Genomic DNA, 23,443 nt, shown 5'->3' on the forward strand with positions numbered 1-23,443 from the left:
AAAGGGGGGGGGGGGGGGGGGGAATAAAATGTGATTGTCAATATGATCCCAAGTAGAAAATGGCCTACTCACTAATAAAAATATGACTATTTTGGATGATTAATATATGACCCCAAAATAGTCATATTTTGGTTGAAAAATCAAAATAGAAAAGGGATGGAGAGTTTGTTACTCTCTACTTTTTATTTTGTTTCAAGTGAAAATCAAATCATGGCAATATTTTATCTGATAAATCAAGATAAGTTAGTAAACCCCAAAAGTTCAACATGACAGCCAGTAAACCAAGAGTGTACATAAGCACCCACCAAAAGAAGAGAATTATTACAAAACAAAGTGAATGGTCAGACTAATTCATTTCATCCACCAAACCCCAAAACAGCAATTTGGACAACAAAAGACAAAACACCAAAAACCCAAAACTAAAAAAAAAAAGGGTCTTACACGGAATAGTTCATGCCTACCTTAATCAAACAGATATGAGGGATGTTCAACATAACAGCAGGGCTCCTGCAGTTCTTCCTGAGGAATGAGTATCCGACGTTTATCACCAACTGCTTCAGAAACGTCGAATTCCGCTTCGCCTTCACGTGCCCGTGCCCTACTATATACGCTACCTCCGCATCCTTCGCCTCCACGAGATCGAACAGTTCCTCCTTTACCTGCGGCTCCCGGAATTTCTTATCCATCGGTCTGAACTGAATCCTCCTCCTCATGCTCAGCCTCGGTAACTCTTGTTGCTCGTACTCTGCTTTCAATCTCACTAATGCTGGCGACTTGCTGTTTGTTACCGTCGTCTGCCTTCCCGAGCTGCTGCTGCTTGCGAAATTTGCCTCCGATATCGATCGGGAAAGCCTCGTCCCAAATTTGTTCGATGCTTTGACGACTGCTAGCCTTCCGTCTATGGATCTGTCAGGGTTTGTTCCTGACCCTTCAGCTTCCATTTGTATAAACTCCGCTATGCTCATCACAAGCTCGTCTTCGAAGTCGTCCCCGTCTTTGGTCACATCCTTGTAGCCGCTTCGGATTATGCAGCGGTACATCCGGTATGCTTTCGGGCCGATCCGGCCTATGAGGTACCGTTCCTTGTGTGGAACATAAGGTACAGGGACGGTTTTGCAGCAGACAAAGACGACGACTTGGTAGAAGGCAGGTAAGTTGGTCAGAAAGTGAGTGAATGTGGCTGGGACACCGCTGACAAGCTCGGTGTAGATCAAACCGATGCCAGGGACTTTGATAATCCCGAGGCTCGGGCCAAGGGTGAGGATCGATTTCATGGGAACCTTGTTGTGCTGGTCGTATAGATACTTCTTCCGAATGCCGTAGTGCCATACGTACATGATTAGAGTGAAGATGACCGACAAGAGGAGAGTGAACCAACCGCCTTTTGGGATTTTGGTCCAAGAGGAGGAGAGGAAGACAAACTCTGTGAGCCCGAAAATGAGGATGAAGAGGACGGAGAAAATGAGATGACGATTCCAGACGAAGTTGATGACGAGCGGCATCAAACACGTAGTCACAAATGCAAGAGTCATGCAGGCAAGCCCTGGGAATTGTTGCGAACAAAAGAGAGTTAGTTTTTCCAGTGGACAGAAAAAAAAAATCAAAAGGAAGAAAAAAACTAACTTGATTTTAAAGAAGTTGGCCTTACCAAAAGCAAAAGCTATGTGTCTAGTGTCTTGGAAACTAACGGTGACGGTGAGGGTAAGGATCATGACAACCCAGTTGATCTCAGGGATGTATATTTGGCCAAGGACCCATCTGGGTTTGTGAACGATCTTCACGCGGGGGAAGCATCCGAGCGCATAGCATTGTTTCACAATCGAGAATGTGGCGAATATGACGGCTTGGCTAGCAACCATTGCAGCAAGCATTGCCATCATGAGAACTGGCCAGAAAAATGGACCTAAAGAAAGAAACGAAAGCGCATAAGATGAGATTACGGAACCATTTGGCATGTGAATATCGTTTTTACAAGCGATTAAGTCCCTGGGAATCACAAGTATTACTTTCCGTCTATATGTCAATAAAGAAAATGCTTCTACATCAATCAAAGCCAAAGCCTTTGCTTCTAAAGCAAACATGGATAAAGCCATAACTGAGCCGCTAAAACCACATCCACGCTTCTAGGTTTTAGTTCATTTATTTTTGGGCAATTGAAATGATTTTTGAGATGCTATAGTGGAATCCATGATGAGAAGTAGAATAACGAGACAAAAAATAAAGCTAGTCCAAATTCTTACCTGGAATTGAGGCGTAAAAGCTTACATGTAGATCCGAGAAATTCTTCGATAAAAAGGCTGCTTGACCCATGTACTGAAGCACCAGGCACGGGTAAACAACACAACAGAAAGCAAACTGCACAAAACATATGAGAATGCAAAATGTTGGTTTTTTTTCTTTTTTCTCAAATAAACTATGTGAAGTAGAACACAGGGATGTTTCTCTTCAATAGAACAGAGATGTTTCAATAAAATAACGGCTTCAAAACATCGCATACATTCATGCTTACAGCAGTCCTCAGACGCTGAAACAGCATTTGCTACTTTTTCTAATTCATTTTCTTATACTTTTGTTCTTATGGAAAGATTGCCATCTTATATTTGTAAGATTCAGCCTCTAAAGTACTGCTAACGAATGCACTTGTATCCAAACTTTAATCTGCCTGATTTTAAGAAATATAAAAGCTGTTGTGCATACCCTTATCGATGCAGAAGTAAATTGCCCAAGTTCAGCAAAGATAGCCTCCGTTCCTGAAATTTCATAAAAGCCGAGATGAAATGGGAGCCCAAGCCCAGAGTACAAATTAATTCAATCTACTTTACAGATGAGGTTAAATACTACCTGTGATGCATAAAAGAATGCCGCCAAGGGATAGCCAGCCATCTTTTCCCGTGTCTCTAAAGAACTTATAGATATAATAAGGAGACAAAGCTTGGTATACTCTGGGGTTCCATGTCACGATATTGTACATACCAACCGTTGCGATGGACAACAGCCATAAAATCATGATAGGTGCAAATAAGAAGGCCACTTTATTAGTGCCACGGTGCTGCAGAACAAAAAGTCCAACTAGCAGAAGGCATGCAATCAGGACCACGGTACCTGGGCAGGCAAGACATTTGTGTAGAATCATAAATCATAGTGTTGAATATGTTCATGTATAAGCTGAGAATTTTCTTGATTTCTGGTTAGAGAGGATCAGATTGAAGCCGGATACATGTGTAACACAAAAGCCAGAGAGACTGCAAAAGTTGCTTACTGTGTTTCATACTTGTTTTGGCTATAAGCCCATCAATGGATGAAGAGACTGCAAGAGAGATAATTTTAGATGCTCACTTGAACATATCAAAATGGTAACATATTATAAGGCCAGGCAGAATTGAGAGTGAGGGGGCGTCCTTTTACCCGAAATTGCAGGTGTGAGGACACCAATGGTAATGACCATCGAAGTTCCTACTAAGACTAAGACAAGCAAAGCTGTTTTTGATCTTTTACGTCGTTCTATAAGCCTTCTGAAGGCAGAACCAGGCAAGTTTCTATTTGCATCTCCAGGGCCATAGTAGTTAGAGATCTCTTCATCAGCCGCTTGCTGATTCGGAAGCAAAGAGAATCTTGCGTGTCTGCAGAGAAGGGCATACAGGGCAAAAATTCCACCTGCAACATAAATCCAGCAGATGCAGTTCTGATCCATGTAACGTAACAGGACAAAAAATAAATGAGTGAACTAAACTACCGACAACGTGTTCTCACCTTCACCATTGTCGTCTGCGCTTAATACAAAAACCATATACTTGATAAGTGAGAGGAGAGTTATGGTCCAAAATATCAGAGAAAATGCTCCAAATATTGTATCTTCCGTTTGGTAACTTTTCAATCCTCCATAGAACGTACATTTATACACATAAAGAGGAGAAATACTCAAGTCTCCAAACACAAGCCCAAAACTCTGATATGCTAAAAGTAGGGCCTGGTTACGCCTATTTCTCCTCTCAACCTGCTTCAAGAAGATAAAACAACACATTTTTTAACAACATGCCTGAGACGAGTCAAATGCTTCAAGCTCAACCCATATCCACACATATACAAAGGAATTGGTACGATGTATACAAATCCGTAGGTTGTGCCTTGCCTTCATAATCCATTCAAACATCATAACTTCATATTAGAGAATAACACATATCAAATAAATTTGAAGATCGAAAGCAAGCCATAGCGTGCAAATCAAGATATAAGTTCAGACAAAGCGTATCTCAAGAAATCAAATAAAGAACAAAATTCAAAACCCCCAGCATTTAATCCATGAATCAATCGGATCTCGGATTCGTCCGGATTCCGAGACTGCATATAGGTAAATTCGACGGGATAATAACGGCATCAGCATAATCATTTCAGATTTCTGCCGTCACATTTTTCTTCACATCAACTAATTTCGAGAGAAACAATGCGGAAGCTAGGGTTTAAGGCTCCAAACGAATGTCCAGCGAACACGCAGCGATCGAGCGAAGGAGTCAGAGGAAGAAAGTGTCCGGGGATAACATACCATGATTGTTGCCGCCGCCGGCGAGGAAGATGCGGCGTCGCTCAGAGATCAGAGACAACAAAAGGAGATTGATTCGCGGGCAGATCAGTCCGAATCGAAACTGGAAGAGAGCTGAAGATGATCATTTGTTTTTTATCATCGTCACGTGAAAGGACGAAGAAATCCGATCCAACGCTCGCGGTCGCGGGCCTTCTTCTTCCCGATCCTTTTTTGGGTTTTTTTTTAATATTTTGTTTTTTTCCCTTGTGTTTTTCTTCTGATAATTGTAAATTTGTAATTATAAGGACATATATATATCCGTGTGATTTTGGTTTTCCGATTTTAAACCCATAGTTTATGGATTTCGAGATTTAAAATCTACAGTTGTTTTCATGTTATTAGATATTTAAATTTTGCATATATTAGATGTTCAAAATATTCAAATATAATATTCAGTTGGTACCAAAGTGTGTATATATATACACATATACTCACACTTTTTAACCATTTTTTTGTTCTGAAGATACTCATATTATTGCACAGAAGTCGTCAACCAGAGCATTTGGTTTAGCCAAAGGGTATAAAAGGGGTTTAGTTGCCTAAAAGATGGTTTATTCGGATTTCGGTTTGGATTTAGTTTATATTCGGTTTTAGAAAATATATAACCATTCATTTATGATAAAAAATTTATTTTATAAAAGAATTTAGGATTTTTGACTATTTTTTTATTCGATTCAGATTCGAATTCGTTTTTAGAGAAATCATAATCAATTGGTTTTATATCTTATTCGTTTATTTGGTTCGGATTGATTAAGTTATTAACTAAATAAACAAACTCTAATTGCCAGCCGCTGTACCATCTTAAACCCGATTTTTAGATATTCCTATCATATTTATACATTACATATCTGATAAATGGTTTCATCATCTAAATTTTAGATATCTATATTTTAAAATTACCGTTTACTAATCCTAATTTTTGTGACAAACTTTTCAATTTCGACATCTCGAACCCTTAGATTTTTTTTATGTCAACCTTGATTTAGAATACGATGAAAATGCCAAAGAAAGCAAAAAGAGATAAATGACAGAAACTCGCGAGTATTGCAGATAGAGGTAGGCGTTTCAATATACGGTTCAGAGTGAAAATTGTTTGGTTTTTTTTCAGTTTTATAAAAATAGATATCAATCGGTTATTATATTATATTTGGTTCGGTACAGTTTCGGTTTTAATTTTTATTTAAAAAATTTTAATTTTTTTGGATTTTTTTAAATTAAATTTGATTCGATTTCAGAAAATTTAGTTTTTAAAAAATTTAAACCGCTTGAAAATTTTGGATGATTGAAATCTATATATATTAATAAAGGAGTTTAAAGGATTCTGGTGAGGTCTAATTAAAAAATTAATACAAAAAAAGATTTTCAAATAGTTAGACCCTTTTCGATATAAAACACTCATGTCGATAAAATGATTTGAGTCCTTTTTTTTATAATGCAGAATTGATAACCTACGTATAAAATAATAAGAATTCTTTGGATTTGAAGAGAAAAAAAAAGAAACAACTTTGCTGACAATTATATATTTTTCATTGGTCAGAAGAATCCTCCGAATATTTTGGTCTTGGATTGGTGATCTTTTTGGCCCACCTAAGCATCCTAGGTGGAAGTTTTCTAAATTTTGATTGGGTTTTGTTAATAATCTTATGATGGTGTAATATTTTATTGGACAATTAATTCTTATTTGGTTATAAAAATGTCCATTAGTACGTAAAAATCATTTTTTAAATAGGTGAATGCCATATTAACACAAAATGCAATTACATGATTACATAAAAATAAATACTCATCTTTATTATATTTAATAAATATTTTAACAAAAAATACGATTAGATCATCACATAAAAAGAAAAACTCATATTTATTATATTAAAAAAAACTGTTTTACCCTTAGTTTTATATATTATTGTTTTTAAAATAGGTGACAAATATAATAACAAAAAATTTAATTAGATCATTACACAAAAAGTTATTTGTATTTGACACGTTTCTATTTAAAATTTATTTGATATTTTGGTAGTTTATCTAAAAAACCAAAATAAAATATTACAAAAAAGCTTGAGGAATGGATAAGAAAAATGAAAATACGAATAGAATATTATACTTAAAAAAACTAAAAGAATTTTATTATATAGAAATGAAATTGTTATTAATGGTGAGTAAATTTAAAATTTTATGATATTTAGTGAAAAAAGTCACGTTTCAATTTTAACAAAAAGTAACGTTTGAGAAAATTGAAAAATTCAATTTGTGTTTAATAAGATCATTATTACCATTTTAAATTACATTTCAATTGCATTTACGTTACTCACTTGAACGTGAGACGTGCCATACCCCGCATTGATTGTATGGAAAATCTGAGGAGACTATAAAACTATGTTTTGTATTTACATTCATAGTTACTTACTGGGCTTATGCCCTCTTTGGAGAATTAGATTATTAGCTTAGGATTGTGTATTATTTAAATATTTGTATTACGTTTTACAGGTCTGCCTTGTGAATGATTAGGGGATAATATGGTGGGGACTGCTACGTATTCCACATTTTTGCCCGACAGTGGAGAAAGAAGAAATACTTACAGGTATATGGTTTGGGAAAAAGAGTGTGGAGGTAAACCTCTTCAATTTTTTTTTTGTTGCCTATTAACAATTTAACATAGTACCGATGGTAAAAGAAAGTAGAAGTGAAATTAATTTATTATATACATAGATATTTATTATATAGAATATTGTTTCATTATATTTATTATATAGATATTTATTATATATAAAAAAAGAAATTATCATATTCCTATAGAATAAATTGGAGTAACTGAAAAAATTAGTAATATTTAATAGAATTTGAAAAAGAAAACTACAAAACGTTTATTAGTCACTAAATTCAATAGAATATTGTAATTAAAATATTTAATTGATATTTATTATATAAAAAAGAAACTGACACGAATAAATTAGAGTAAATGAAGAAATTAATAATATTTAGTACTCCAATAAGGGAAAATAAAAAACCACACGTATTATAGTCATTAGAACGTCATATTCATTATTTGATCATATTCATGGTATATTTATGGGTTATATATATGGCCATTTTTATTGCAAGTTTTTAGTCGACTAGACATAAATCTCAATTTTAGGAAGTGTTGTTCCACAAATGTTTGTTCATTACTCCGACTCTTAGATTTGTTGTAGTTTGAGTTAATAACAAAGCGGCACCGTCGAAGATAACGATGGAGAAGTAGAGGGAAGAGGAGAAGGATGTCTGTCATGACGATGTCGCGGTCCGTTAAGTAACATCATCATCATCATCACACTACACACATATATGTATGTGTATATGTATTGGTGGATCCATCTGCATCCATGCAATGCATCGATGGTGTCGATGACGAGGGAGAAGGAGCCGATGGTGGTGAAGGGAGATCCGACGAGGGTATCAGAGTTAGCGATGAAGGTGGTGCACGTGTCGACACCGACAATAGCAGTGAGCCACAATGCATTGAAATTCATGCACGTGCTACATACATATTGCCGGAAAAGCTATACACACAGGCCATAAAATACAAGAAATGATTATTCATTACATCAACCGGAGCTTTAGCTATATTGGTCAGAGCAAAAAATGGTCACTTCCTTAAGGATAAGCGTGTCGTTAAGGATGACACATCCGCCTCTAAGCTATGGTGGCGAAAGTTAGTTCATTTTCTCTCAATCTCTGTTTGTCTCTTTCATTATCATCGTCTAAATATATATGTATACGTTGTTCATATGATATATATATATATTTATATATATATATATATTGGTTTTAACAGTTTGAGTTGATATATCATTGTAATCACCGTCGCGTATTGATAAATAGTAAAAGATGGTATTAATAAATAATTTGCTTTTATATTAAAAATATTATATTACAATAAAAACTAATAAAAAACACATTTTCTTTTTAACAAATAAATATTCCATATTATTTTTTTACTAAATTCAATCGAATATGGAATAATCATATGATGTTATATTATTATGGTTCTTCAAAATATTTTATTCTAAATTAGCATACACTAGACGTATATGTTGGGAGATTCGGGCCAAGTACTAAAGAGCTATGTCGTGCCATCCACCCCGGTTGAGTTGTTTACATGCCGTTTGCAATTGGAGAAACGATTAAAGATAACCTAATTATGATTTTCATGTTTGAAATTATCTTTAGAAACCTTATTTGAATTTGCATTACTGGAAGTATGTTGTGTTAGGTTTGAAAGTTCTAGATATACAAGTAATGGTGGATATACGATCTGTCTTGATAAAAAAATATTTAACCATACAACACATCTAATGTCTCCTTAAAATTGCAGGTCCTCGACTAGATTTGGATTGGTTGATAAAACATGAACAATCAATTAGATTAGCATTAACTTCTACATTTAAAAATTTATTATAAATTACTTGATGTGGAGAATCACAAAAAACATCAAACCATTATTATAATTCAAAACCCTCATATTTATTATGTAATACTTTTATATATTATTAAAATATAGATTTCATGATAAGTATACTAAATTTTTTTTCTTTATTATATAAAATAATATTTGGGCATTAGTTCTATATATTAGTGAGATATTTATTTGATTTGGTTTGTATGTAAAACTTATTATAAATTTAAAATATAGGAAAAAAACAATATAGAATGTATGGATTTTTTTGTGTGGATGTTCGGGATGTGAAAAATTATCAGCGTGATCAACTTTATTGTTGGTATATATATATATTAATATTATATATATATATATAACTTCAATATGGGCATTACATGCACTTGCATGAATAAAAAAAAATTAAAAACGGGCAAGACTTGTAGAAGTCATATCTGTTACCCCACTACTAAGCATATTTATTGATTGATTTCTAATTATTCGTATCTTATATGATATTTAATAAGATTGCTCAAAAGTCGATGTAATGAAGTCGATGTAATGAACGGTTTCTTTTTTGTTAAAGGGAATGAACGGTTTCACCATCTATCTTCTCATAAAACAGGGGTAAATCTTGCAAATAGTTGACCCGATTTTCCCACAAAGGTTAAGATTCCTCCCCAAGGCTCCTTCGATTGGTTCAAAGGGGTCAGAATGAAGTAAAGCCCGACAAAATATATGTAGAAACAGCTCCAAAAATCAATTTGGCTGAATATGTTTTCTTTTAAAAGGTGTTTCTTTTCTTCTACTTAAATTCAATCTCCAACTCCCCTATACTTATTTCACACTTGCAGACTTTGCATTTGCATTGGCGTTCGGATCACAAAAGTGAATGTCAACAGCTGAGCATTATTATCGACACGTCTAGCTCAAATCCTGTCAATAATGGCATTATTGTATTTTTTATTTCTCAGGGATTTCTCTGTAAAATAAGATACTCAATGGTATCACATCTGTATGTAGATACTGTCCGATCATTTATACAATTGTTCACAATCTCGATTTCTAATAGCCAGATGCATGCATGGTCTGTACTCTGTATGCACTAAGTAGAGCATTTGTTATTCAATTCAATGTTCATATGTTTTTTTGCGGTGACATGTAGGAGTCTATGGCAAGAATATGAAGTGATAAATTTGGGTGAATCCCTGGTATCGAAGAGAGTAGTCAATGACAAGATGAAATCCCTGATGGATGATTTTGAGGTGTCGTCTCATGTCATTTAAACTGTAATTGTCGATTCATTTGCTTGGATAAAACTTATATGTGTTGCCATATATTCCATTGTTCAGACATGTGATGCTGACAGGAAGTGTTGGGTGTGTTTCCAAGAGTGCTTAGTCAAGGCCCCTGAACAAGTGCTAGGGTAGTATCAAAGAAAAGACATTATCTCTCTCTATTTCAAAAACACTGAGGATACCTCCGACGATTTGCTGCATGCATTTGCATCTGGTCTCATATATAATATTTACTCCAACTGAATAGATATTGTCCAAGTCCTAGCGCAAAGTCCCTCTAGCCTATGACAAGCGATCGATTGTCAACGGAAGATAGATGATCAGTGTTCAATAAGACAACTTATAATATAATTTAATGATATTCTTTGTTCACAACAAAATACCAACACAAATCATATTCACAAAAAATTCAGGAATTTTTCTTTGGTGAAGTATACAATCCAAAACTCTCAATCGCTAGCTTCCTTCTGGAGAATCATAACAACAACCCACGAACTGTTATCGCAAATAAAAACATAGCCAGTGGATGGATATACCCAAGATCTAAACAAATCCAAAAGAAGAAACATAAGGAAAAAAGGGATCAAAACAAAACAGAGTCATACCTAGAAACGATGGAAATGACAAACTCCGGTGAACCCTAGTGATCTGAGGAAGAAAGACAAATCGTGATACACAGAAGGCAATGTCGAAACCACGAGAGAGAAGGATAGAAAGAAAAAGAGAGTTAGAGTTTCATTTTATTTTTACCAATGGTATTTTAGTCTTTTTCTATAAACGTATTGAAACGCCACCAAATCGCAGGTCAGAAGCAGCGTTTTGATTTTTGAAGTTTGGTTGCAATTGCTTTCGCTGCGGGTTTATCAATCAGTTTATCAACTGCCACCAATCGTCAGAAATCGCAATCTCTTCGTTTGGGGTAATATCGGTGGAAACCGTCACCCCCTTAGTCATGTCATCAATTTGGTAAACCAATGTATATATATATATATATATATATATTTATGTATATATGTATATATTTATGTATTTTATATTTTATGAATATATTTGTATATATATTATATTTTTATTATTTAATAATCGAGATTTTTCTATAGGACAATAATTATTTGATATTTTTCTCTATATCAATGATATGTCACCAAATTTTTTAGAAAATAACAGTGTTTTATTAAAAAATTTAGAAAACTCATGTATTTTTAAGAAATTTTAAAAGTTTTTTAAAAATCGGACTTATTATTTAATTAGAAAAAATAAAATAAACTCATCTTTCTTGTATCACAAAAATATATTTTGATCTCATTTTTATATGTTATTGGAATTTTTATTTGATTATACTTATATTTAAAATTTATTTGTGACCTCGATGAACTAAATTTAATAAAAAATAAAAAAAAATATAATATTCATACTCAGAACAAATCATTGATATCGACCTTATACATGATATTTCTTTATTTCTTTGATTCTTTATAAATATACGATTTTATAAAATATTTGGCTTACGATATGTATTAGTTAACCTTCTTCAGCCGTAGAGTAAAAATTATTATTTTTGATAAAATCGAAAACGAAACTAAAATTTTTGTTGAGTAAAAGGATACAAAATGTAATCACATTTTAATAAACTGGCATAAATTATAATCTCAATAGTGCTTTTGAATTATAATATTTTCATTATGTATCAAGTACATAATTCAATTTTAATAGATATTAAGATTATAAATTTTATCAAAACAATTGCAACATAAAAATGTGATATTTATTTTTTAAACTTATTTTATAAACAAAATTTAAGAATATAAAAAACACTTCATTACACACTATAATGTGCAATAAATCTTAAAAATAACAACACATATAATACGAAATTAACAGTAGATAACAACATACATATCTAATAAAATCTTTTTTTCCACTGTAATAATATTTATATTCTTTCATTTATTCACTTCTCTTATATATATAACTATGCAATACTATAATTTAAATTTACAAAATATATAATAATTTTATATAAATTTATATCTATAATTTTTTAAAACAAACAGACAAATAACCCCGATATGGTTCGATTATGAAGAATCGCCCACCCCTGATTGCAGATATCCGAGACAATATGTTCGGATACTCATAATAGTCCTAAATTCAACATGCAAAATTGCAGGATTTCTCACAAGTGTTGCCTCAGAAAAAAAAAATGTCAACAAGATGGCTCGCTCTTCTCCTTCCCCATAAATAAGAAATAGATCTATAAAAAAAAATCCTGTTAATAAGTTCATAAACGGTGGCAAAAATTAGGGGTTTTATTAGGGTTTTCCATTTCTTCAGCACTCAATCCTCACAGCTCCGCTCTCGGAAGAAATGAACTTGGGTTTCCTGATCACTGGCTCCAAGCACTGGATCACGTCCCCGACCCTGAAATCGTTCCACTCCCCGATCACGAGCCCGCACTCGTTCCCCTTCCCAACCTGATCCACGTCCTGTTTCTCCCGTTTCAGCGAAGAGCACGGGCCCTCAAATATCACGTCCCCGCTCCTCATAATCCTCATGGTAGCCGCTCGGGTGACTCGCCCGTCGGTCACTCGGCAACCCGCGATATTCACTTCCTCTCCTTTCGTTTTGCTCTTCCCCGTGATCTTGAATAAGTTGAGCACCTCGGCTTCCCCGACCACCTGCGTCTCGGCGACACCCGGGGCCTTCTCCACGATCAAGTTCCCGACGTCTTCCAGAAGATGGTATATCACGCGGTGATGGAACGTCTAAAGACAGAAATCAACGGAAACTCACGAGTCAGATCACCACCGTATAAAAAACTCGGTATACACACCTGAGAATAACAATCCCTACATAGTTACAAGTAGAGGTGGGAATTGGGTTCGGTTACGCATAAACCGATCGGATCCAAACCGAATAACACATAACCATAACCAAACCGATCCCGATATAAAAACCAAATGTGTATAATTTTTCTACAACCAAAAAAGGAACCCGAACCGAATGTAAAGTAACCGAAAAACTGACGTTTTCTCTGAAAATTCAACATTTTTACCATTAAAATCGATTCGTAACCCGCAAATGGATCAGATTGGTGTTATCCGGAGTAATAACCTCTATTTAGTTACAACTTCTCAACCAGTTCCGCGTTTTCACGGAAGATTTCATAATTTGTGAACGATGCGGGTTTTCCGACAACACATTTTCACCGACGAACACACGAAACACGTCTCCATGAACACAAAGAGACCATATGATCCAGCCTTCGTATTCTCGGTTACTCGAAGAAAGTTTGGTATAATAGATAGAACGGGGTACCTTGACGGTGGCTTTGGCCGCGGCAAGAGTGACAGAGCTCGGACTCTTAACGTTAAAACCGACGATACACGCACCGCAGGCTTGCGCAAAATCCACGTCAGACTGCGATATCGCGCCAACACTGGTATGAACAACATTCACAAGAACCTGTCCGAAAGAAGCAAAATTATTCAGACAGGAATGGATAATAATAACCACGTGAAACAGTAACAATGGACAAATTTTTACGCACCTGAGGGCTATTTAGGGTTCTTAAGGCATCTGCCACTGCCTGAGCTGTGCCTTGCACGTCGGCTTTCACCACTACTGGCAATTCGATCCTATCGATCACTTCTCCGGGTTCCCCCGTCGTCTCGGCTTCCTCTGCTCTCTCCTCGATCGCCTTCCTCAGCCTATCTTTCTCGAACTTTCTCTTCCGCCCTTCACTAAGCATCCTAGCACGTTCCTCGGATTCGACGACGATGATATCGTCGCCGGCCATAGGGAGACCCTTCAGCCCTTCGATCTCGACGGGCATAGCGGGTGTTGCCTTGTCGGTTAGTTTCCCAACCATGTCTCTTAAAATCCGGATTTTTCCCCACTGGGACCCCACGACTACGTGCTGACCGCACACCAAAGTCCCGGCCTTTACTATCGCCGTGGCCAACGGACCACGCCCTTTGTCTATCCTAGCCTCGACCACGTACGCTTGGGCTGGCCCGTCCACTCTCGCGGTTAGGTTCATCACATCGGCTTGGAGAAGTAACGCTTCCTCCAACGTCTCTAAACCTGTTTTCTGGATCGCCGAAACCTCGACAACCTGAATGTCTCCCCCCACGTCCTCTAACTGTAACCCCTCCGAGGCGAGCTGAACCTTGACTCTCTCGGGATTTGCTCCGGGTTTATCACACTTGTTTACTGCGACGACGATCGGGACATTCGCGGTTCTAGCGTGTGCTATGGCCTCGAGCGTCTGAGGCATCACCCCGTCATCAGCGGCAACGACCAGGACGACGATATCGGTGACGGCGGCTCCCCGAGCACGCATCGCGCTGAAAGCAGCATGGCCGGGAGTGTCAAGGAACGTGATGCAAGCGCCTTTGGACATGCCCACGACGAAAGCACCAACGTGTTGGGTGATTCCCCCAGCTTCTCGGGCTGCTACCGAGGTTTCACGCAATGCATCTAACAAGGAGGTTTTCCCGTGATCGACGTGGCCCATGACAGTTACAACCGGGGGTCTCGGGAGAACTTCCGCTCCTTCGGTAGAGTGTTGCCTCCTAACATTGGCCTGGACTTCCTGATAAGAGAAAGAAAAACAGAGGAAGCAGTAAAAAACACAAAAAGAAATTAGGGGTGGCTAATTTGATTAATAACCGAATAATCAAAGCTATCCAATATAAAACTCGAATGGGTATTTCTTTAAAACCAAAAAATCGAATCTGAACTGAATTGAATAAAAAATAACTGAAAACACCGAAATTCTTTTTGAAGGATGAATATTTTTATCAACAAAAACCGAAGCATAACTAAACTGAAACAAACAAACTCGAATATAACCGAACCGAAACCTGAAATGGCCACCACTAGTAGAAATTGTGTATATTGAGTGTTTGCAAGGTTCAGATAACTGTTTTCAGAAACATTGTTACCTACCATTGCAATGAGCTCGGCGACATCGATACTTAGGGTATCGAATTCCGAGTTAAAGTTTTCTCCGACATTGACAAGAATACTCTGCAGAGTAGAGACCGATTCACCGGTACGCTTGGCGAGCTCGAGTAGTGTTATGCCTTCGAAAATGTCGATTGTCTTGTCCGGTAAGCCTTTGGCTGATCTTTTAAGCTTAGGCGGCACGTAGACACCTTCAACCGGTGGCTGATCAGACTTCTTTTCCCGTCTCGAAAATTTTCCTTTGTTTTTCAGATGAATTTTCTTCCGGGCACGCTGATTCAACATATCAGCATGACTTCTATTGGCTAAAGTTTCTCGGGTCGCGTGAAAATGCCTGATCAAGATTCAGAAATGGGTTTGAACTATAACCAGGCAGACGAACAAAAAAAAAGACGAATACTTTGAATTTACAAGATCAAAATCTTACCTTTCAGTACAGTAAAATGTAAATACCAAATTGAGACATAACAAACTTTGAAACTTAGGATTCAAATGAACATCTCATGGATGAAACGAACAAGAAAGTGAAGAAATTAGAACAACTTACCTTGAGGATGTTTCTGTTGGAAAAGAGTTTTGACCAGAAGAGCAGCTCGATAACGAGCTAAACCTGAATCCTAAATCCAGGAAAGGAAGGCAGAAAATTGCAGTTTCAGAGCTAATCAGGTCACAAGAAATATAGTCTATATATAGCACAAACACCTTTTTAAGATTACCATTAATGTACCGAGCTGACGAAACATCGACTGATTCAGAAGTGCCTCTTGAAACACACGAGGTGATCTGTGTCTCGGTAGATGCTACTCGTGTAAGAATGGAACCTCTGTTAACAGAGGAATGGATGCCCTGGGGAAAATGGTAAACATTTGCATGGAATTGAGTTTTCAGAGGAAAAATGATACTGTCAACCCATTGAAAGCAGAGAAAACTCGGGCAAAAAAGTTATTGTCATCGATACGAATCCTAATAACCCAACCTGGCCCGACCTGCTCATGCTAAATCCAAATCAATTCAGCTAAAAATTCACCACAAAACAAAGCGGAAAACAGAGCTAAATGATTCGGAGGTTAAAGGCCTAAACCGAATTCCCAGAGCTGAATAATGGAGGAGTGAAACAACAAATATTTGAAGATTTCGTCATTAACCAAAGGTACTTAGGTAAATGAAGAAACAAGAAAGATGTCAATCAAGAATGGAGAAAACCCGACTTCCTCCTTAGTTATAACAAACTGTTGCACCAATAAAAACTTAAGAATCCAACAACAGTTGATCAATACTTAGCAAAACCAAAAATCAAATTCATCCAAAATGCAGACTTAATTCTAGAGGAAGAACATCTGAGAGACTTTGAAACTAAATAACAGGCGGATCAAGAATGGCTCTGAACCAACCTGAGAGACTCAGTATATGAAATAACAAGAGTGGCGACAAAGACATATCCAAAAGGATAAAACAGGAAAAGATCAACAGGTTTAACAACGAGAGCAGATGAAATTAGTCAATATACAAAACGCCTGCATGACATAGAAGCTACAACCTTTTCGCAAATTCCTTAAGACAAGAAAACAAAGGCAATTTCGACAGAATTCGCCGGGGAAGAATGGTGAGTAGGACGCTTACCTTCTTCCCGATCTGTCTCCAGGCCATTCATATATCTGTGAAGTATCAATCTCTGCGTGTTACATAAAAAGGAAAAAGGGCGTCATTCGATTTGGGGATTGAATTTCAAAAACAGCCATCAGAGAACAAAATCAATAGACAAAAGAATAACACTCTAAAACCCTAAACCCCTGATTGTTCCGAAAATAAAACTGCGATCCACCAGTATCCAATCCCTGCCTTTCAACACATAATCTCCAAAATATCACGTAAACAAACAGGAAAATTTTCTTAGAGAATGGGTGAGAGAAAGAGAGAGACTAACTCAGAGAAAAGGGGCCCGTTCGTCGCGTTAGTGTTGGAACACGAAAAAAATGGAATGGGTCAAGGAGATTGCAGGAAAAAAATCATGGGTTCTTCGCGAGATGCGAAAAAGATTGCTGATTTGATTTCTCAGGACAATAAATTTTAGGTTTCCTTCGTCAATCTCTGCAAGAACGTATAACAAAGCTGCTCCTGATGTAAAAGAAGACAAAACTACCTTCGGGCCGGAACGCAGCGGAGGTAATTACTCCCGAGTTTGTTAAATTCAGTTCCCCAATACTTCTTTAATTTTATGTTTTTTACCCTAAACTCCTATTTTTATCAAAAACGGTCTGGTCCAGCCGGTCGATCGGTCGGGTTCGGTTTAATCGGGTTCGGTTATTTCGGATTCGGGTATTTCGGGTTTGAAATATTTATATCCAATCGGGTATATTATTTTAATCGGTTCGGATTCGAGTTCGGTTTGGTTCGGATCGGGTTCGGTTTGGTTTATCCAAACAAAAAAACGATAAAAAAATTCAAACAATTACCTTATAAAAATAACAAAAACAACATTAAAACACATGCTTATTTCATTTTTTTTATATACTATGATTTTAAAACAATATCATTATACTATTTTTTCTAATTAGATTTAGAATATATTACATATTAATTGATGATATATACATGAATAAATTGATATTTTCGGTTATGGTTAATTCGAGTTTGGTTTATTCGATTTACGGTTATTTCGGGTCCGGTTATTTCGGGTTCGGGTATTTCGGATTTGCAATATTCATATCCAATCGGGTATATTATTTTAATCGGTTCGGTTTGGTTCGGATATTTATCGATCGGGTTCGGTTCGATTATTCGGGTTCGGTTATTTTGTCCAGCCCTTGTATGCGATGTCTGGTCCTAAACTCCTATTCTCTCGGGTCTCGATACGAACATGGCTATTGAAGTTGTAAAAATACATCACATTGTCATTTTCTATCATTGAAACTTGATATTATTTCGGTATTTAAAATTTATAAAAAAAATGTAATTGAGAAAAAAAATCTTGAATAATTTAGTCTCAAACAAGATAGATATCTATGTTATTTTGTGAAAGTAATAAAGCAATTCATCTTTTGGAAAGACTGTCTATAATTGTATGAACTGTTCAAAAGAGATTAGATGAATCCTTAAATAAAAAAGACAAAAGTAAAGATTTGTTTAGACAAAGTTTTCCATTCATTTATTCATTTTCTATACCCACTCCCCATAACATCCACAAGCCATGAAATAATGTACCGAGAAACGAATCAAAGAGCGACTGAAGAGTTTAAGGTATTGTTCCCCGAGCATTAGATACCCAGCAAAGAAAGAAAGAAAGATTTCCCGAATGCGGATGAATCATATTAGGTTAAGGTAACTCCAACACGGTGAATGATCGGACAGAGACTCTGATTTGGGCTTCCGGTTTGTGTTTGTGAAAAGCGAGGGGATGACCGGAAAAAACCCTAACCGGATTTGAGCCGGGTTTGCCTCAGTAGGCAGCAACTTGGCCGAACAACGACTTACGGATCTGCAAAGGCAATTAGCAACTCTTATCAATTCACCTGACATAGATATGGCTAATGAACAATAGAGGCGATGGTTGTTTTTGCAAATGATGAAAGAAACTGTTCTGATCCGGAAATAGATACTAACCTCCGGAAGTTTCTTACGGAAGGCTACATCCAAACGGGCGTCAAGTGTGTTCTCGCACACGATTTTCCCATCACGAGATGCCAATACAACTCCCCCAGAGCTGCAAAAAATTGTCACCATACATAACTTTATCAGTACCATCTATGTGTTACAATAGACAACTTTATTGCAGTTACATTTATGCAATAACATAAAGAAAACCCATCATGCAAATACCTAATTTTTCAAACAAAATCAGTTCTATTAAAATCATTCAAGTTTTTCTATTTCTATTCCTTTTCTGTTATACGGGTTTTGAAGGTTGTGATTCTTGCTGAATGTGTACATCAACAAGGAGAAAGAGATATTACCAGTAGAGACCAAGAGCGTCCTGGTGCTTAGGAGGAGGTGGAAGGTACACTTGGTTGTCTACAATGATCTCTGGAGCATGAACATTGGCTTTAGCAATGTATTCCTCCTTCGCATCATCGAGGATGGACTCGACTAAGCTCAAGTCTTCTTCACGACAACGCAACAAGACAGAAGGTTCTTTCAACCGAAGCAAACACTGCAACAATATAATACCAAATATTTTAAGACCACAAAAGCTTCTGGGAAAGGAGAAATGACTCTAGCACAGAAGAACCCAACGAATCATATATTAAAAGAAATAGAATAACATCAAACCAAAGATAACATCTACAATCCTCGAGACATAAGCAGCTTCACAAAATGCCAGTAGGTTATTATATACAAGAAACATCAGGCTTTTGATATTGAATAACATTTGATAGCATCAACAATGAGGCCCTCACTACTTTGTTCGAGTTTACGGACCTGAACAATCAGATCTTTGAGAAGTTGTGTGTATGCATCATCATCACTGTTGACATTCAGAAGCTCCTCCGATGCATTATCTTTCATGGCATTGACTATATCATCTTGTGCTTGAAGAACTTTAATCCTGGAGGCATTCAGCTGCATAGAGTACTCACTGAACAAACAAGTATGATACAGTTATTCATCCAAAATTGAGACACTGAGGTGCTTCTAAATGGAATAACAAAATCACACAATATCTCAACTTTACATTTGGATGCTAAAAGAAAGTGATTACTGTCTTCACAATCAAAAGCCAAAGAAAAAGACACATATTCAGCTAGGAGATCAGGATAAGAGACCCCGAAAACCGTATGACGCTTCCCAGTTTTTACAAACATTTCAATATAGAGATTCAGAAGAACCCAGTAAACAAAAAAAAAATCATATAAGATATGACTACTTGTCAACTAGAAAGATTTAGACGTAGAGTGCTAGAACTGTTATCAATAGTGTATCTACCAGATTAAACTCAACAGATTTAGCTCAAATCAAGTGAACACTGCGGATCTAAACCACGAGCCTACGGCTGTAACACTTCTCAATTTCAGTGTCAGACATATTTTGCTCCAGAAAATGATCCAACTTAAATAATGATTGAAGGGCCAAATACTGTTTCACAAAACAGATCGATCGGTTAATCAACTGAACTCACATCTTCTTGCGGACTTCGACCTGCTTCTCCTTCTTCTCGAACTCCTGCCTGATCTTCTTCTTCTCCGCCTCAAACAATTGGAGCTTCTCGATGTTGAATTCCTGCGTCGATTCAAAATATCCGGATCGATTGGAATCAGAAAATTGCGCTACTGTCTCCGCAACACCAAAAAAAATATAATCTTCACAGATCGACACAACAAAATGAAACAACAAACCAATTGAAATTCATAGAAACCGAAGATCGAAAAAATGGAACAGGGCTAAGAGATCGTACTTCTTCAGCGGAGACGGAGATCTCGTTGGCCTTCTCCTCCGCCTCTTGGCGAATGAACCTCACCATCTGCTGGATCTGACTCGAGACATCGGCGTCGTTCATCTTCACCGGGATATTCGACCGTCGTTAACTTGCGGGAGACTGCAGAGATTTCTCGTCGTAACGCAGACAGAGAGATCTCGATGACAGAAGGATGACAGGTGAGTCGGAGGGGAGGTGGATGGGATTTAGTCTCGACAGAGATGTAATTTCAAGTCGTTCGCAGAGTTCAAAAACGGGACACAGTTGTTTAAAGAATGAGAAAAACGTCAAAGCGTCTAAAAGACAAGGACTTTTAAGTGGGCCCTCAACGTTATCAAAGCCTCAAGCCCTTGTCCTCGAAGTAAAAGAGAACCTGAGGCCCAATCTAGCAAGAATGGCCCATTTTTAATATATGTATATAAATATTATTTTCAATATTTAAAATGGGCAGGTATGTCCAAATTGGAAAAAAGATATACAAAAAAAAAAATTGTACATAGTATTTAACGTTTGTTCAAAAGGATTAGCATATGACCTTTCACAATTTTAAAGGCAATGTCCAAGACCACAAGGCCCGAAATCAAAGAATGTTGCCAAGCCTTTATTTATGCCCCCTTTTTTTCTTTTGGGACCGTTCATTAAGTCAAACGATTATTCTGTTTACGTTAATTTTATTTATATATTTTTAAATAAGATACAAAAAATATATATATACAGACTTCAAATTATAGACATATTTATATTTTTATCAAATTCATCACCTTTCATCCATCCACTCTTTGAAAAAGCTAAAGGGTATAAATTATAATTTCCATTCCATAAATATATAATAGAAAAATATTCATTCTAAACATTCTGTAAGATATATTGAAATAAGAGAAAAACATGGAAAACAATAAATTTAAAAAAAATAGTGATAAAAATTAAAAAATCACACGTTTGTATTGTAAATATTTATGAAAAAAATCAAGGGAAAAAACAGAACAATAAACCTAACGCAATCATACGCTATTGCGTGAACAAAATTTGGAAAATAAATAAATATAGATATAATAATAAATAAAGAAAACAATACAATGCCATGTGGATGTCTCATCGTCTCACGGGGGACGTAATTGGATAATAAAGAAAAAATATGGTCGGCATAAAAAGACAATAAAATGATATGATGATAATACGAATAATAATTATAACATTGAAAATACGATTGCGTTATATGTAGCAAAACACCGTAAATAATTCAAACGGTACGTTTATATGGTTTATTGCTTTTTATTACAAAAAAATTTTATTGACTTTGAATATCATTTATTATTCACACACACACACATATATATATATATATATATACATAATATGAAACACTAGCAATACAATGAATACAATAAATTAATATAAATTTTAATGAATTTTTATATGGATAAATTTAAATATTTAAAACTAATTCATTAATTTTATATGGATTATATATCTATGTGAGTGTCAATATTCGGAGTGATGCAACGAAAAAACATTGATTTTATAAAATGTCGAGTATTTATACCGAAAAGAAAACAATATGGAATCTTAACGGGTATAGAAAATATTTAATTTTATAAATTTAAGCAAAATTAATTTAAGTATTCCCTCCATTATTGGATAGGTAGTTAATTCAGTTAATCATGGTGGCATGTCCCCGACACCGTTCGTCATGGCCAGCTGTAAGCTCTTTTCGGGTCTAACTAATTTAATTACCTTATTACTAAGCTGATAAAAAATGTTTAAGATCTACATAAGAATAACTTTGTTCTAATAATTTATCACGCTCAAATGGATATTATTAAATATATTTTCCCAAAATTTTAAAGCCAATTAAGCAAACACGTTGAAATTTTATTTGAATAATTCAGTTGAAAAGTATAGAATACATCCAAACTATATCAAAACTGAAATTTTAATTTTTTATATATTTTTTATTGGTAAATATAATGGTTAATTTTTTACTTCAATATTTTAATCTATTTGAGATGAAAAACTGGATCAAATAATATGATGCAAAACTAAAAAACTAGTACAAATATTACCTTTATAAGAGAGTAAAATTTTAAAAATTATTTTCATTAATCCATTCATAATATATTAATTTGCTTTAATAATAATAATAATAATAATCTATCTTCACAAATTCAAAGTCGTGATCTTTTCTTCCAAAAGCGAGCCCTTTTTCTGACCTATTTCTTCCTCCTGTCCTTGCACAACTCCATGCGCTAGCATTGGATTCTTCTCCCAAGAAAAAATATTTTTTTTTCTCTCTTTTTCGGTTCCACGTTGTGTTTTCGAGACGCTAATTCATCTGGGTATTTGTTAATACGTTTAGATCCCAACGTGTTTCCGCGGATAGCTTCTGGGTGTGTTGATCGTTTTCCCGGTAAAATAGGTGTCACTTTCCCGGAAAAAAGTGCGTTTGGAGTGATTTTCCAGGGTCTTCCGTTTCAGTTTCAGCCTCGCGTGTGTTTGCGTCGTGTTTCTTGTTGTGCTCTTTGGACATTTTTGCAGCTCTATCGGTGAGGAAAAGGACTTAGCAGTTGAACTGGTGGTTGGGGTTTCAGTTTCAATCCACAAGAAAATTTTTTGGGGGGTTTCTTATTGGATTCATTAGAAAGTTTCCGTGCTATCGAACTCTTTTTTCGTGATTTCTCTGCCTCTTTTCTGGATTTAAAATCGTGGAAACTCTCTCCTCTGTTTGGATAGAGAGAAAAGGCGAGAAAAAGAGGGAAAACAGCATTCTCTTTCCC

General features: G+C 35.9%; 3 protein-coding genes across 4 annotated transcripts; all 3 read right to left on the minus strand.

Annotated features, from left to right (window-relative positions):
- Positions 1-226: 226 nt before the first annotated feature.
- Positions 227-4,786, minus strand: LOC104813031 (potassium transporter 3). 2 transcript variants are annotated; one of them, XM_010540515.1, is made up of 9 exons: positions 4,541-4,786; positions 3,751-3,994; positions 3,406-3,654; positions 3,260-3,307; positions 2,842-3,102; positions 2,698-2,750; positions 2,241-2,355; positions 1,649-1,903; positions 227-1,543 (listed from the first exon to the last, which is right to left on the minus strand). In XM_010540515.1, exons 1-9 carry the CDS (start codon positions 4,541-4,543, stop codon positions 438-440), a joined length of 2,334 nt encoding a protein of 777 aa, XP_010538817.1. In that variant the 5' UTR covers positions 4,544-4,786; the 3' UTR covers positions 227-437. The 2 variants fall into 2 exon arrangements, with proteins under 2 accessions (XP_010538817.1, XP_010538816.1); XM_010540514.1 differs by having other exon boundaries at positions 3,751-3,997.
- Positions 4,787-12,366: 7,580 nt separating this feature from the next.
- LOC104813032 (translation initiation factor IF-2) lies at positions 12,367-17,397 on the minus strand. The gene is made up of 8 exons (XM_010540516.2): positions 17,184-17,397; positions 16,880-16,931; positions 15,976-16,105; positions 15,807-15,876; positions 15,242-15,593; positions 13,839-14,885; positions 13,607-13,753; positions 12,367-13,053 (listed from the first exon to the last, which is right to left on the minus strand). The coding sequence occupies exons 2-8, from the start codon at positions 16,904-16,906 to the stop codon at positions 12,619-12,621; spliced, it is 2,208 nt and encodes a 735-aa protein (XP_010538818.1). The 5' UTR covers positions 16,907-16,931; positions 17,184-17,397; the 3' UTR covers positions 12,367-12,618.
- Positions 17,398-18,355: 958 nt separating this feature from the next.
- On the minus strand, positions 18,356-20,872 carry LOC104813033 (V-type proton ATPase subunit E1-like). The gene is made up of 6 exons (XM_010540517.2): positions 20,649-20,872; positions 20,373-20,473; positions 19,676-19,832; positions 19,210-19,406; positions 18,860-18,959; positions 18,356-18,734 (listed from the first exon to the last, which is right to left on the minus strand). Exons 1-6 carry the CDS (start codon positions 20,748-20,750, stop codon positions 18,696-18,698), a joined length of 696 nt encoding a protein of 231 aa, XP_010538819.1. The 5' UTR covers positions 20,751-20,872; the 3' UTR covers positions 18,356-18,695.
- Between the last annotated feature and the right edge of the window lie 2,571 nt (positions 20,873-23,443).

The sequence above is a fragment of the Tarenaya hassleriana genome, unplaced genomic scaffold, assembly GCF_000463585.1.
Source record: "Tarenaya hassleriana unplaced genomic scaffold, ASM46358v1 Cleome2, whole genome shotgun sequence".
Lineage (NCBI taxonomy): Eukaryota > Viridiplantae > Streptophyta > Magnoliopsida > Brassicales > Cleomaceae > Tarenaya > Tarenaya hassleriana.